The 15924-nt window shown below is 39.4% G+C and overlaps 1 protein-coding gene across 2 annotated transcripts; it reads right to left on the minus strand.

The window, feature by feature from the left end:
* Positions 1-2128: 2128 nt before the first annotated feature.
* shox (shox homeobox) lies at positions 2129-14203 on the minus strand. 2 transcript variants are annotated; one of them, XM_064975677.1, is made up of 6 exons: positions 13830-14203; positions 11967-12175; positions 8125-8182; positions 7735-7823; positions 4508-4720; positions 2129-4138 (listed from the first exon to the last, which is right to left on the minus strand). In XM_064975677.1, exons 1-6 carry the CDS (start codon positions 14077-14079, stop codon positions 4049-4051), a joined length of 909 nt encoding a protein of 302 aa, XP_064831749.1. In that variant the 5' UTR covers positions 14080-14203; the 3' UTR covers positions 2129-4048. The 2 variants fall into 2 exon arrangements, with proteins under 2 accessions (XP_064831749.1, XP_064831748.1); XM_064975676.1 differs by having other exon boundaries at positions 7735-7844.
* Between the last annotated feature and the right edge of the window lie 1721 nt (positions 14204-15924).

A 15924-nucleotide genomic window follows, 5' to 3' on the forward strand; every position in this document is an offset into this window, starting at 1 on the left:
GTTTTTTGTATTTTTTTGTACCATCATCTTAGAAATGCAAGAGAAAGGCCATAATGTATTATTCCAGCCTAAGCGCAATTTACATTTTGGCCACTAGTTGGCAGCAGTGTATGTGCAAAGTTTTAGACTGATCCACGGAACCATTGCATTTCTGTTCAAAATTCAAGACTGCCCAAATATGCCTAATTGGTTTGTTAATAACTTTTCAAGTTCATAACTGTGCACTCTCCTCAAGCAGTAGGATTGTATTATTTCATTGTAATAGCTACTGTAATTTATACAGTGCAGTTAGATTAACAACAATTTAAGCTTTCTGCCAATATCAGATATGTCTATGTCCTGGGAAATTTTCTTGTTACTTACAACCTCATGCTAATCTCATTAGCCTACGTTAGCTCAACCGTCCCGTGTGGAACCCATCGATCTTGTAGAGGTTTTAAACAACTTCTACTATAGAATCAGGCACAATTATGCTTTTGTTCTTTTAGATATGATTCCTATAATATACTTGAAGTAAGTCACAATAATTTAAGAAATGGGTCATTGATATTCATTGCATAAAGATGAATACGTTTCTATTTGAATAAAATCTCAAAAACCTTCATGCTAACGGTACATTGCAAAGGAAGGGAAGACATCAGTGGTCCATCCATTTGTAATACCCTCTAAAATTGCTTAAATGTAGCACATTGCACAACCTAGACATTAGATCCCCCCCACACACACAAGCACATACACACACCCTACCCATTTATTATTATTTTATTTGTGACTTGTGGCCAACATAAACAGCTTTATGTGCCTGCACATGTTGACAAAGCAGCCATGGCTCATTGCTGGTTGATGGATGGCTGTGTGTGCCTAGCTAATTATTAGTACACATAAAAGGATGCTGTTATTTCCAAACCTGGCCCAGCAGGCCCCAACCAGAGAGGTCAGTGGGTAAATCTGGGCCGATCAGTCTGCGACTATATCACTCAATCTTGATATATGAGCACAGAGGTACAAATTAAATGTGCAGCGACCTTCTATGGGGTACTGGGCACAACAGGACGCCATTTGGGCTAATTCCTGCATGGGGTTCAGACAATAAAGCACTATACTGCATGATGTAATTACTTTGTGTACACACATCTGGATTTGGGTTTCCCAGAGGAAGTTAATGCACATGAAAAAAGAGGCCGACCATTATGAACGTGCAAAATGTAGTATGTGCCGGTGAAACAAGTGGAAGTTGGGGAAATGGTGGGGAGCTAAGGGCTATAATCTTTCTAGATGCAGATGTATGCATACATATGGACATGACTATTGACCTTCTCATGAGATCTGTTCAAAGTTCATCATTGCCATTGAGACGAGCAGGAAGATTGCTTTTTGGAAATAAAACCGCTTGCTCAAAGCAGAAGGTTTACACGACCCTCAGATATTCTCCCAATCTCATTGCTCTCAATTATTTTCCTATTCTCCTTCTACAGCCCTCCCTCTTACTCCAATTACAGCCATCTTGCTTTTATCTGACAAAGTTACAGTTTCACGTTCCATCTCAGTAGTCTCTCTATCAGTTGAACAGAGGGCTTTATACATGTTCGTTTCCATATTCGGGGCGATGGTGCCGGCATGCATCTGGATTTCATAGCAGCTCAATTGTCTCCACTAGTGTGGGCTAAGATTGGTATCTGATGAGCTTTGAAGGCTGACATGGAAACTGCGTAAATGTCAGGGGCGGAATGGTATTGATATTTATCGGAAGGTTCGACCTGAGATAACCGCTGAGCATCGGCTCCCACCTGTCACGATGTGCGTACAGCATTAATCTACATCAGCTCATAAAGTACCTGTCTAATGCTTGAAGTGAGAGGATCTGGTACATAATTCACTATTAATGTGTACTACGTTATTCACTTCCGGAATGTTTTGATGACGATAATAATGTCTCTGTTTGATATGTTGTTTATCCTCTTGTATGATTAGGCCTATAAGTCACTCAATATATGAGAATCTAATAAAGGACTAAACAGTAGAATGATAAATGTTACCATTCTATGGCCCAAAATCCCTCACAGAATAATAAATAAATATTGTTTAGATTAGTTTTGAAAGGAGTTGTTAAAGTATCTTAAAACTTCAGTACAAATATTTATAACTTTATTGATAGTTTAATTGTACATTCATATTTTGTGAATCAAAAGGAAAAAAATACAAACTGTATAGTGAATCATGTTTAGGCATGCTTGCATATGAAATGATAATACTTGTGGTAGGCATAACAAATTCAATGGAGCTTAATCAAATTCAACCATCCCTGAAATGTTTGTAAACGCTGACACGCTACATTTTAGGCAAACAATGCACAATAGCCACGCATCTCCCATTGCAAATGTAACATTTAAAAAACATATAAAAATAAATGCAAAGCCATGTCAAAATGTACACTTGTATTTCAACTATTTTTTAATTGTATAAACTTTCAGACAAAAAGAATAAATAAAAGCACCCATGTGTTTAATTTAAAATGGAGACATTGCTAAATAACTGTAAATGGTGGTTTGAGAACAGAGAAAGTGTTGGTAAAACATTGTTTGAGGTAGACCTTACTAGGATCTGCTTCTCAATGACACAAAACATTATCCTCTGAATTTGCAAATGTTTCAAATATAATACTTGCTAGTAGGCATTATTTATTTGGGTTGTTAAACCATGAAATTGCAACATGAACATGCAAATAAATGCAAGTTTAACATGTACAGGCCTAACACTGCCATTGTTTTATTTTTCCTATAACATCAATTGTAAAATTTGTTAGAATCTTTGGTGGAATTTGACATAATGCTTTGTCTCATGTTAATGCAATAGATTATGATAAATTATTTCAGATCCTAGTTTCAGTTATTAATTTCAGCATCAAACCCAGGTGCTCATGTCTACCTCAACAAGTTATTATAGTTTCCTGATGTGTACAAAACTATGTTTGAAAACCATTGCATTTCTGGGGTTATGGCACATGATTGAGGATGAGTTCGCAACATAACATAATATACAATGCTTTAGAAAAAACGGGTCTGTTTGGCAAAGAAATTCAACACACGGATTTATCAGTGCCTGAATCAAATCACTGCAAATCATTTGTTTATCTCTAACAATTAACTGCTTTTTTCTCTCTTTTTTCTCTTCATATTTACAGTATTGCACTTAAACTGCGCACAATTGCATTTCAGTTTAACTGATGCTTCCTTCATATTTTCAAAATTACAAAAAATTGCAGTTATACCCTTTATCCTTCTAAACGTTTTGTGAACGTCTCTTTTTGATGACATGATAAAAACCCAAATCGGTTCCTTTCCCCACCCTCATTTAGTAAAGTAGTATCTGCTTGTAGTGCTGTTTGTAAACTCCCACATACAAGACCTGAAGTGCAAAGAATATCTTCACTTCTATTCCCAAGAAACATCACGATAAACAGAAAGAAAGAAAGCTAGAGAGAGAGAGAACAATGTGAGGAGAACAGCAAAAAAAAACTTATTTTGGACTCATTCCCAGCAAAACACATTTACACTTTCCATCCTCCAAAAGCAGAAAGTAAGGGATTAGATTAGCCTATTCCTGTCAGTCCACAGTTTCAAGGAAATCAAACCCCAATGATCTTTGACTTTGTGGATGAGAGTATATATAGTGGGAATTTTGAATGGCAGTGATACAACAGAGTTGGGGTGTTAGGTCGGATACAACATGGCCAGCCTCCGTGATACGTCTGCAGTCCTCCAATAGAACTCATGCACTGGGCAGCGGCAGGAAACAACACAGTGGTTACACAGAGAACATGGCCATTTCTTTTCTCTTTTTTTCTTAATTTTTGTCTTTTTTTGTGTGTAATGTTTAGTCCAATGCCTTGTGGTGTCAGTGTCTTTTCCCAAACACAAAATAGTCTGTAAAGTCAACGTGACGGCATCGGCATCAGTGAGGCTCTAGTATTTGGCCCTGCTTGCCTGCTTTGCCAGTTTGCTTTGTTCTAAAGTCTCCCGGTCTGGCCTGGCCCGGCCCGGCCCTCGGCTCAGACAGACATCCACATGTGTTTGTATGGTCCTGGACTTGTGATGTGTGCCTGGAGTGGACTGAGCCACTGGCCCCGCAGAAGTCCTGCCTGTTGGGCGAAAAGTAAAAGGTGATTTCATTGGTATTTAATTACCGTTCTCTCTACAAATGGGTGTTTTGGCAGCTGGTTTTGTGACAATTTTCTTGCTCCCCTCCTTCTTTCTCCTCCTCTTCTTCCTCCACTCATTCTCTCCCCATCTCCCTCTCCCTCTGTGTCTCTCTTTTTCTCTCTCTCTGTCTCTCTTTCATTCTCCCTCTCAGTGTTTTTTTTTTAATGTTGTTTTGTTTAAGCTGTAAGTGTCAGACCCGATCACAGGGCTCAGTCTTGTATGAGAAGCAGGTGATTATGAGGGCGTGGGGCGAGCGGAGGGGAAGCCCGATGGGGTCAGAGACCCAGCGCCTCGGCATGTTTTCTTGCCTTGAGTCGGAGGTCAGCGATGCTAGAGTTCTTGCTGTTGCTCTTGGCAGCCGCCGCCACGGCCGCCGCTGCAGAGGCTGAGTCCGCGAGAGAGGCGATTGGTAGTCCAAAGGGCGGGGGCGGGAACATCAGGTAGGGTGCATGCGCCGCCAGGTGAGGGTGCAGGTGATGGTGGGAGTGAGCCACGCCCTCCAACTGGAGCTGGGCCTGGACCTGCCGGACAACCAAAAACAATCCCTGGGTTAGTGAGACCCTCCCAGCCCCTCAGGCTCTGTGTGTGTGTGTGTGTGTGTGTGTGTGTGTGTGCGTGCGTGCGTGCGTGCGTGCGTGCGTGCGTGCGTGCGTGTGTGTGTGTGTGTGTGAGAGAAGAGCCAAGGGTTTAGGTTTCACAGTTTGACACTATTTAATTCCCCTTCAAGTTCTACCCCCTCAAAGCTGTTGCTTACTGTGTGTTTTCTCAGAAAAATGTTAGGAACTGCACTCTGAGCCTTTCCCCCTTTTTCATGTCAGCTATTCTTAAAGTTAATGAATCATACATAACTTCACAGACACCACGTCCAGTTTAACAGCCTAGAAATCAAAGTCTTTCTAAGACCCTGAACAGATTTGTTTCATTCACAGTGAGATCTCCTTCATACCCTTGGAAATATGCAACGTCTTGTTATCCTGATTACGGATTCAATTGCATAAATAAATATAAATCCGTGCAAAAAATTTTAACGTATTTGGAGTTATAAATATTTATCCAGACATATTCCTGAGCAAAGGGAAAGTGAAAGTCATAAGGACCATAGAGTATCAGTTTGCACATTCTTGGCAATTATTTTATGAGGAGTAGGTGAAAATGGAAATCCCTGTACTTCAGAAGGAGAGCTACGTTGCCTCTTGCCATTTCTCAAGCGTTTCAAATGCCACAAGAAGCAAGGAGAGAAGTGAAGAGCCTCGTGCTTTCTCATCCAACCCAAATAAAACTTCATTTAAGCAACGCATGGTAAACGTTTTAAGAGAGAGCTAAATGTTTCAACCAATTTAAAATGTGACGCTATTTCGACATAGCCAATAACATGGAAAATGACCGAAATTAAAGTTGTTTAACTGCGAGAGAGAATTAAAATAAACCGCAAAATGTGCTTTCTTGGACGGTATTTCATTACGTATTGCTGACCAGTATTTGTACTTGCACTGAATTGCATTGACACGAGCCACAGACACAAGCCAACGCATAAATGACCAGTAGGCCTTCCTCCATATTTTCTTTCCCACCAACTGTCACTCTTACCAAACACTCCAAAAAATAGGCCTGATTCCAGATAGATGGATACTGACTTTCATAATAACAGCTAACACTCAAACAAAGAGCCTTGTTCCAAATGTATGAATGCAGACTGTCAGTGAAACACAGAAGGGAACCCCTCTTTGAGAGGGAATCTCTCAGCGTGTTGTTGTTAAGTTTGCTGGGAGGATCAGTGAAATGGAACAGGGCATGAGCTGCTACAGGCGCTACCCAGTCCCCAGCACAACAGCTGGTCAATATATGTGTGTGTGTGTTTCTGTGTGTGTGCAAGTGGGAATGCATGTGCATTTGTGTGAACATGTTTACATGCGTATATATGCAGGGGTACATGTGTACGTGTGTATACATGCAGGGGTACATGTGTACGTGCGTATGCATGCAGGGGTACATGTGTACGTGCGTATACGTGCAGGGGTACATGTGTATGTGCGTATACATGCAGGGGTACATGTGTACGTGCGTATACGTGCAGGGGTACATGTGTACGTGCGTATACATGCAGGGGTACATGTGTACATGCATATGCATGCAGGGGTACATGTGTGCTTGCATAAGTGTGTTACAGCCTGCCCTGTGCTTGTCTGTCTCAGGCCTGTAGAGGTAGGACTCTTCTCTCAGTATGCAGGCCTCATGCCTCCCTCCCTGCCAATGCAGCTCACCACCAATATCCATCAGAGCCTTCTCCAGTCGGTTCTTTCATCATCTCTTTTATGTGCTTGCGTTGCGCAAGTGTTGGCTTAATTAGGCCCAAGCTTTTCACAGGGGTGAACAGACAACTCAACGGCCAGGCCGCAAAAACAGACCTCACCAGATCAAATGTCTCTCTAACAAACACAAACACACATCCCGCTCTTAACGCACCCCAAAGGTGAAAGGTGTTCTGGGGTTGAGTTGACTCTCACACACCTCTCTCCAGCTCCATAGAGTTCTCATTCACAACAGCCTTTGTAAACTACAACCTCGGACGATAGGGGTCTATTTTTAGTATAATAAGGGCATATGCACCTCTCTCCAATATCTCTCACAGATTCGGAGATGATTGTGAAGTGCGGTTGGGGACTAAAATAAAAGTTGGGTGCATTTTTATGACTGCATCAAATCTTTCAACCATGCTAACACATTTAGAAACTACGACTACGACTGTTTGTCAGTTAACCTCCTTAAGAGTCTGTTGACGCACCCATGCGTCAATCTAAGTAACATAATAAAATAATGACTCATCAAAATCCGTCACTTTAAGATAGAGATATCTGTTTTTTTGCATGGGCTGCGTGTCAATCCACCACATGCGCCTATGTCGCCCTTCCGCATCTGCGGTGACAGGTGGCTGAGCTACAGCGGTGTTTGTCAGACCATGACACATCCTAAAAATGGAGCAGAAAGGGGAAACGCTCACGAACACGATGGTGTTCTCCGTTTTGCCCTACGACCCCCACAAGTGTCATGGGACTCATCAGAAGGTCACCAGTACCAGATTAAAAAACTGAATGGAAGTATGGAGGTAGTTTTGTGCCAACAAAACAGGGGGTTAAATATGTGTCTAAGAAAAACACAAATCTTCCCTGAGATTTCTTATATCTCCACTTCCAAACCTTATTCTTTACGATTTTTTTTCACTGTCTTTTGTTGCCATTTATGAATGTGTTATTCAATGTTATTCAATGTGTTTCTATGGGCTATAGTAGTAAAGGCCAAATTCTCTATTTTATCAAAACAAAAATATAGATTTGTTTTTATATACCTAAAGGGGTCCTAAAAAACTATTCCACATGTTAGTTTAATAGAATCCCCCCCCAATGGCTCAGACTTTCAGAGGTTAATTGATGTTGAATATGAACTTTTACTTGTGCACAATCACTCACTTGCATGCCTGCATTTCATCAGTAAATATTTCACATAGGATTCATGTAATGAAAAAGAGAAAACAACGTACCTGTTGAAAAGGCATCCGTAGCGCTCCCATGTTGACATATGGAGCTACTCTGCAGGCATCCAGATGACTGGCAATTCCCAGAGTGACACCTGGAAAGTATGAAGAGGTGTCTGTCAGACAGTGAGACAGTTATAAGTTTGAGTGTAAGGCTGATATGGTTGGTCAAAGGTTACAAGATGACATTTTACAAGTGATTAATCAAACATAATACAGTACAAGCACATGAAGGTTGATTAACTTTACAGGCTAGAGCATAGGCCTACATAATTATTGTAAGAAATGTGTGATGTAACATTATAGCAAACAATTTAGTAAACATCTGCAAGTGTAATAATCATTGCAACATAAATCATAAAAAAGACAAGTAGATGGATAATAAATAGAATTTACCTTTATGCATCTGGTTTTCTTGTTTTCGACATTTCGCTCTTCTGTTTTGAAACCAAACCTGGAAACCACAATTTGAAACAGTGAATGAGTGTATTGTAGAATATGCATGTTGGGGAAGCTACTCTGAAAATATATTTTTACCAAGCTACCATACTTCACACCGGAAGAAGTTAAGCTACACTAAGAAAATGATAGTTTCATTGACTAAAGTTACTTTGGAAAAGTAGTTCACCACATCCAAACTTCTTTGGGAGAGGCATCATATGTACATCTGAAATGTTGTAGAGTACAAATTGCAAGAACATTACAGGTATGGGGCATATGTTACCATAAAGTGTAACTTAGCCTATTAAACACAAACACAATCTTTTAAGTGAAAATGAGGCAGGTCTAATGCCGAAAAAGAAAGGAAATTATTGCCTACTTCACCCATATTTTATTGCATTTTTTCAAAAACAAAAAGTAGTGTAGTTCTAGTAGCCTAGTTAGTTATACCGCGACATTAGAGCGTTGGACTCGTAACCGAAAGGATGCAAGATCGAATCCCCGAGCTGACAAGGTGAAAATCTGTCGTTCTGCCCCTGAACAAGGCAGTTAACCCACTGTTCCTAGCCGTCATAAAAAATATAATAAGAATTTGTTCTTAAACATGACAAAAACGTTAGCTACTGAAAACGCTACATTTATTTGAATTTAGTTCAACTACCACCAAGCTACTGTAAAATGCAGTTAAATGTACTCCCCAACACTCCCCAACACCGAGAATGTCGATGATGACATTAATGCTCATAAAAGTAGCCTATAAACCTATACTGTTTTAATCATGAATTACAACTGAAATAATTGCCTACACAATAATAGATCATATAAGATCGAATATATTATCTAGAATAGTCTAAAATAATATACAGCATATCGTCACAAAATGTATAGCTTAACAATATTTATTGATAGGCCTACTCCAATTTACGCAGGCCTATGTGCTTAAAAAACGGGGCCAAAAAAGGTCACTTGACTCCGTCTAATCTACTAGGCCCTTTTGCTCTCCAGGATACAGAAGCAGCATACCCTATTATTAATTATCATCAACCTAATTTCCCTCCACGAATCCATTATCTGCTCTCCCCTCCGACCCCAGTAATGATTATCATTTACAGTAGCCGAATTAGCGACGAGAGAACCACAAAGGGCACCTTAATTACTCAAGGTGCTGCAGCCATTTTAACGAGTGTGGATTGGACTGGAATAATACGTTTTGTCGATAAAGTATGCATTATTGACATAGCATGTCCACAGATTATTTACCCCAAACTCTCCCTCCATCACATAGCATATTGGAAACAAATGTTCGTTTAATGTAGTTTTTAGAAGATAATTATTTATGATTAGGCTATTATTGGTCTATTAATACCCTGTTTCCAATTATTATTGTTATTATTATTAAGCCTATATAGCTATATCATTATTCGTATGGCCTACTGATAATTTTATTATTTAATTGTTTTAGGTTATATCACGAGGTGTATTTAATGATTTTACTTTTTAATCACTGATGTTGCTGTCTCTTAAAGGTCTGTACTGACACAAAATAAAAACATATCTACATACATATACATAATATATCTACATACATATACATAATATATATATATATATATATATATATATTTATATATTAAGGCTATATATATTGCGTGCCAGAATGCTAAGTAAAGTGAACTACACTGGTTGCGACAGTTATTTCTTCATTAAGGACCACTCAATGATGCGCTATACAAACGCCCTAATCTCGTTTCCTTTAGATTTTTATTAGAGACAGTGAATAATGACATTTAATTTAGCTCTGTACCAGAAACCCAGATATATTAGTCGTAATAGAATTACTGCTCGCTCCTCACCAAGCTCTCATAACTTTCAATTAGATTCCTCAGCTGCGCGCGACGTGGGGCTTCTGTTCCGACGCCTAAGTGCAGGTTAATACCCTTCTATCTACCACATGCCTTACAATTTACTTATGATAGATTTGGGGGTTTCAAATCGAAAAACGGTCGGCTGCGACATGGATTTTAATGGTGTGTGATTTTAACCCTCACGGCCCATTTCAGTCTATACGCGTTATTGTTGTAAATATTGAGTAAATATTTCTCCCATTGCGATTTAGCAGGTAAATGCTTTCCTCCTGTCTTACCACAATTTGATTTTATCCATGTTTAAAATGACTTCTTTTTTTGTGTCGCGCTTGCAAGCTGTCACACGGTGCAGACTTCTAATATTAGGCTACTTAGTACTCAGATTAGATCTCGGAACACGAGGTGTGCCACCGACTGAGTTCCTGCAGAATTGAATTATTTCTAATCCATTTTTATGGGAACAATATATCAAGCCAATGGCAGATATTACAAAGACAACGCGGGGGGAAATGAGGTGACTGGCATACGACGGTGTCCCCTGAAGCACTCGTACAATCTCTTCATTAATTTTTATGATGTGGTAAGATCTTTCCGAAGCGCATAAGCTATTTTTCTTCTACAATAATCGGCCAGGAGAGAGGAGACGGGTTCAAATGCATCCAATGTCACTTGAGCAACTATGATGTGGCAAAGGTTATAGGCGTCATTTTATTTGTTGAAAAGCAACAGTATTTTGGTCATGTAAAAAAATAGACCAATGTTATAATGATATACATTTATTTGATAATGGATAATGGATAGTGTTTAATTGCAAAAACAATAATTAAAAAATCAACAGTAACCAGTAGGCTTGCAGTATTATTATTATTAGCAGCAGCAGTAGAGGTAGTACTACTACTACTACTAGTAGTAGTAGCAGTGTTCTTGTTGCACTATTATTGCACTTGATACCTAAAGTTAATTTAAAAATATTGCCAAACAAATCTCACCGAGGTCGTGAGGTCAATCTGTGTAATATCGATCCAATAAATAAACTCGTGTGGCTTTCACCATGTCGACACAGGCATATCTGTACAGTTTGTTGCATCTAATATTTCATTATTTGTTTGTCTCATTGCATCATAAAAACAGCTCACTCAACACGTTCTCTGGAGTGTGTAACATCTCCGTATAACTGAGCCTTGACAACAGGCAGGGCGGACCGAAATAATGGTAAATCTACATAGCTCATGAAAATTAAACATAACCAGTGAAGTTCTATCAAACGGGTGAATAAATTATATTCAAACGTAAGCCTCAACGCTATCTCATTATGACGCTACTGTTTTAAATCATCCCTGAATCCCTGAATATTTGTTTTTACACGTGCACATAATAGAAGAGATAAATGCCAAAGCGTGCACCTAAACGTGTTTTTTTAAGGCGATTCTAACCCAAACCATTTTATCTCAAAATATTTCCTTTTGGCAATAGGACACCATCATTTGTTTTAGAAAATGTAGGCTATCTAAAAAAATAGTATTTTTTAAAGGCAGTTTATCAATACGGTTTGTAGGTTATTGCCTTGCAAGTGTTGACTCTATAGCCTTATGAAACGTGTTTCATTTGTGAGCATATATCATTACTGATCTAGGCCTTACATCCATTTTATCCATGTTATTCCGCACCACGAATTACAGTAACCTTCTTGCGTCACCCACTATGACCCCAGCCTCTGTCACTGGATGTCTCAATCTGGCAACCTCTCACACGTTCTTTTTAGAACAATCCTTGATGCTTTGAGCTTAAAAACTCAACCTATTTAGACCCGCATGTTGTTTAAAAAATGAAATAAAATAAAACGTGTGCATCTAAGGGACAGCCCTATCTAGTTTTGTCCAAACCCTTTAGGGTTATGCTTTTCACTTTTAGTTAATGGAGACCGGGAGTTACCTGCACTCTCGCCTCTGACAGTCCCAGCCTCTGGCTCAGCTCTTCCCGCATGAATGCGTCGGGGTAGTGCGTCTCGTCGAACAGGCGCTCCAGCTCATTGAGCTGTTCCAGAGTAAAGTTTGTCCTGCTCCGTCGCTGCTTCAGTTTGCTTTGTGCGTCCTCGTCCTCAGACTTTACGTCCTCCTTCTTCTCTTTACACTCATAGATCCCTGCGTGAACACACGTTTTAAAATACAGTACACCTCTAGATTAAACACAAAAAACTCTCAAACACCTGCACCTACAGCTTGGCTTTACAAACACACAAACACACACACACACACACACACACACACACACACACACACACACACACACACACACACACACACACACACACACACACACACACACACACACACACACAGAGTGTAGCTTATATTCAGTTAGTGAAATACATAGTATGTGTTATGCTAGCCAGCCAGAGACGGTAAACAGAACATGATAAACAAGTTCGATCTCTATTGGTCAAAATACAGGCCTGCAAACTTACAAAACCCAAAAATGCAGGTCAACGTGTGTTTACTATAATGACAGTTATTCACACGCATACATATTGAAATATTCGACCATAAAATCCTGTCACAATTAGGCCTTATCATTTCCTTAGTGCTATTTGCCTACAGTCTGCACATGGATCCTTCATTGGAAGGAATGACCTTCTGAAAACGCCCCAATTTCCACTGGACAAGCTGAAACTGTGCACGGTGATACCAAACAATTGTAGTTGATTAATGTAACTTTTATTTTGGAACACTATACGTGTTTTATATTGTCAATTGTTTTATCAAATACAGTAAATTGTAAAACCTTTAGATATTAAAGAGTAAGCCTATATACAGGTTATTTATCGGGTTATTTCAATGGTTGGTATAATAAGCCTATCATACAGCAAAATAGCTCCACCGTAGTTGATCGTTACAAACTTAATAAATAGCTTAAATATTTCACAAGGTTAACGTGTTGCGTAAAAGACAGTTATTTTCAGATAGGCACATATAATATGTTTAAGATTCTCAAAATGTTATTACCGGGGCTAAAGTCTTGAAACGTCATTATTACTATCATCTAACAATTGTTTTCCGTCATCATTAGACGGAGCTATTTTGTGCTATACAACAACGTAAACGTCCTAACACTGCTATTACAGTGCAGGAGCGTACATCCAACTTCGTCGAGGTGTACGGATTCATTTTGCGTATGAAGTTTTTTTTCTTCCTGTTATGTCATGAAAATGCGAGCAAGAAACACTTCATATAGGCTAACACTGTCAATAATGTATGGTCCAATTAATGAAAGTTTAAAAAAACAAAGAATAAGCTACGGTATGCTGACGGGCAGAATGCAAGTACCACTCCTATTAATTGTACAGTGGAAACATAGAATTAAGCCTATCAGTATGCATATCATCGCCATCAATACGATATTATGCAACGATATGATGTGTTAATAAATACAGTGATCAACGGGAGTGAGAGAAGATTGATTATGTAGCCTAGGATTCATTAGTTTTGACCACTGCTTTTCACTGCAAAACACATGACAGTGGGCCTACTATAGAGAACAGCATTTCCAAGTATCTGCAGTATAACGACGTGAGCCTACGATAAAAAAAAAAATAATAAAAAAACAGTAACTGCAATAATTTAAATGTTTTTGTTATAGTTTTTGACGTTGTAAATGTTTTGGCCACCATATATTTTTGTACTTTTACAATCGGTGCACCGAAAGTAATCGTGAAAACCAAGGGCTTGGTTCCTGTAAAAATGCAATGCATCTAGGACATTCACGCTACACAACTCGAACGGGTGGATAGAAACCTACCTTCCGTGGCCCGTGAAACGTTAAACTCCTTCAGTTTTTCTTTCTCTAGCTCTACGTGCTCCTTGAATAGATGTACCGGACAGTGGTTGCTGCCTTCCGTTATGTCCTGCAGACTTGTCTCCGAGTTCCCAAGCTCCCTCGCCCGCGCCAAGCCACTCTCCAAAACTTCCCTGTACGTGATACTCTCCTTACTGCTCTCCTTGGTTTTCTGCTCGAAAGATTTCGAGACGAACGCCGTAAGTTCTTCCATGGCCGTTCAGTGGTCCTGAGCACGGAACCCCACTTTAAAATGACCGATTTAACGTTAGTTGTCAGCTCAAGACGCAGCGCTCGGTCGTAAAAAGAAGCGATATTGGGGGTGGAGAAGAGGTGAGATCACTCCTGCTGTTATGACTGTGTTTTTGAGAGCACACTATTTATACACCGCCACCTCAGCCCAGCCCCCACCTCTGCGTCTTGGGCAATTACGGGCTGCTCGACTTATCTGAATTCAACTTTCAGCAGCTTCTCCAGAAATCAATGCTTCGACGGAGGCAGTTAATTGAATTAGGGGTCATTAAAATGCCTACGGTACCTTATGGTGAAATGAGTGGGAAATCTGTAGGCTATTAATTCATTCGGCGATAATTTCATTAACGTGATTTCGAGATATGAATATGGAGTGGCTTGGTTTGCTCCTCCTGGTGTTGCTATTCGTTTGAGTTGACAACTAAGAATTTAAAGCACATAGGTGGTCTCACAACATAATCCGATATAAACAACTCGCCCTACAATGAGAAAATATTACATTTTAGTGTTGTTGTTTTTTTTAAAGTGGAAAACATTTGCAATAGGCTAGTGATGATTTAGCCTGTCAGATAATGTCTATAACGGTGGTGTATGATTCGAGTACAATTAGGCTACGCATGTCATTTCTCGAGAGGGAGAATTAGCTTAACTAAGTATGAAGCCTAATTATTTTTGTTTTGCAGGTGTGAATCGTGTGACAATACTTGGAAAGAGGCCACAGTCCACACATTTTCTGAGATTGTAAATTACTTTGAAATATTGCAAATAAATCGGATGGCAATTATTATAAATATAATTCCCTTAATAATAATCTAACGATAAGTGACCAATACCGGTTTATGACGTTTTTATCTAATAACTAGTGAGTAAATGTTCACGATTAAATGCATCTATTATATGTTTTTTTGTTTGCATAGAAATATGATAGAAAGTAGACTAACATTACACCATAAATGTACGCTATAATATAGGGGCATATACTGCTAATCCAATAGAACAAATCTCAGTGAATGTGACAAGTAGGCCTACAGATTTTGTTCATAATTCATATCATTCAAACACCTCTGGGAGTGCTCTGAATGTTAAACTGGATTTATCCTAAAATAAAATACATTGATAATCAATACAATTAGGCTGCAAGTGGTGGAAAATGTTCCCTGATTTATATCTAGGATTTTCATGGAAATACATGTAGGCTATAATAGCTGAACATTATCTAAAACGCATGCATCGGTCCAGCTCAGAAACACAAAAGGCCGAGAGAAGAGAGCTGTCTCTTGGGTATTCTACCCGGAGCGCCCCGGCAGTGTGAAAGCACTCGGTAAAGCTGTGCTCTCTAATGACGTGTTTTGATATCTTTCCATTTATCACAAAACCCGTCTCGCAGCGGCTGACGCGCGCGGGCTGAGAGACTTTCCCTCGTGCGATGAACTGTGCCCTTTGTTGTTAATGGACGTACATTTAATGGACGTAAATCCTCCTCATGACACAAATCTGTGTTCAGAATCGAGGGCCTCGTTTATGTCTCCATATAGAATAATTTGACTTGTACAGGGCTGTGCATGTGTGGTCAATAACTAAATAAATCCTACTTGGTCTCCGTAACCATAACACTAACTTATTTTGCGATGAATATCCATCATAACCCATTATTCAAATCATGGCGATATTGGTTGATATCTTCAATCATAGGCTACATCATAGGCCTATTTCAGTTTGTGCCTATGGTTCAACAGAGAGCAACAACTACTAGGTGATACAGGTGAGAGGGCACCATGGCTGTTTTAGAGGTTACCAAACCACACTA

The sequence above is a fragment of the Oncorhynchus masou genome, chromosome 10 (genome assembly GCF_036934945.1).
Source record: "Oncorhynchus masou masou isolate Uvic2021 chromosome 10, UVic_Omas_1.1, whole genome shotgun sequence".
Lineage (NCBI taxonomy): Eukaryota > Metazoa > Chordata > Actinopteri > Salmoniformes > Salmonidae > Oncorhynchus > Oncorhynchus masou.

Bases quoted from the DNA above. Each gene is read 5' to 3' on its own strand.
- shox (XM_064975676.1), bottom strand. From the start codon at position 14,079: ATGGAAGAACTTACGGCGTTCGTCTCGAAATCTTTCGAGCAGAAAACC. The intron at 12,176-13,829 runs GTAGGTTTCTAT...GTGTTCACGCAG, and splicing joins CGTTTCACGGGCCACGGAAG to GGATCTATGAGTGTAAAGAG. The intron at 8,183-11,966 runs GTAACTCCCGGT...TGTGGTTTCCAG, and splicing joins TGTCAGAGGCGAGAGTGCAG to GTTTGGTTTCAAAACAGAAG.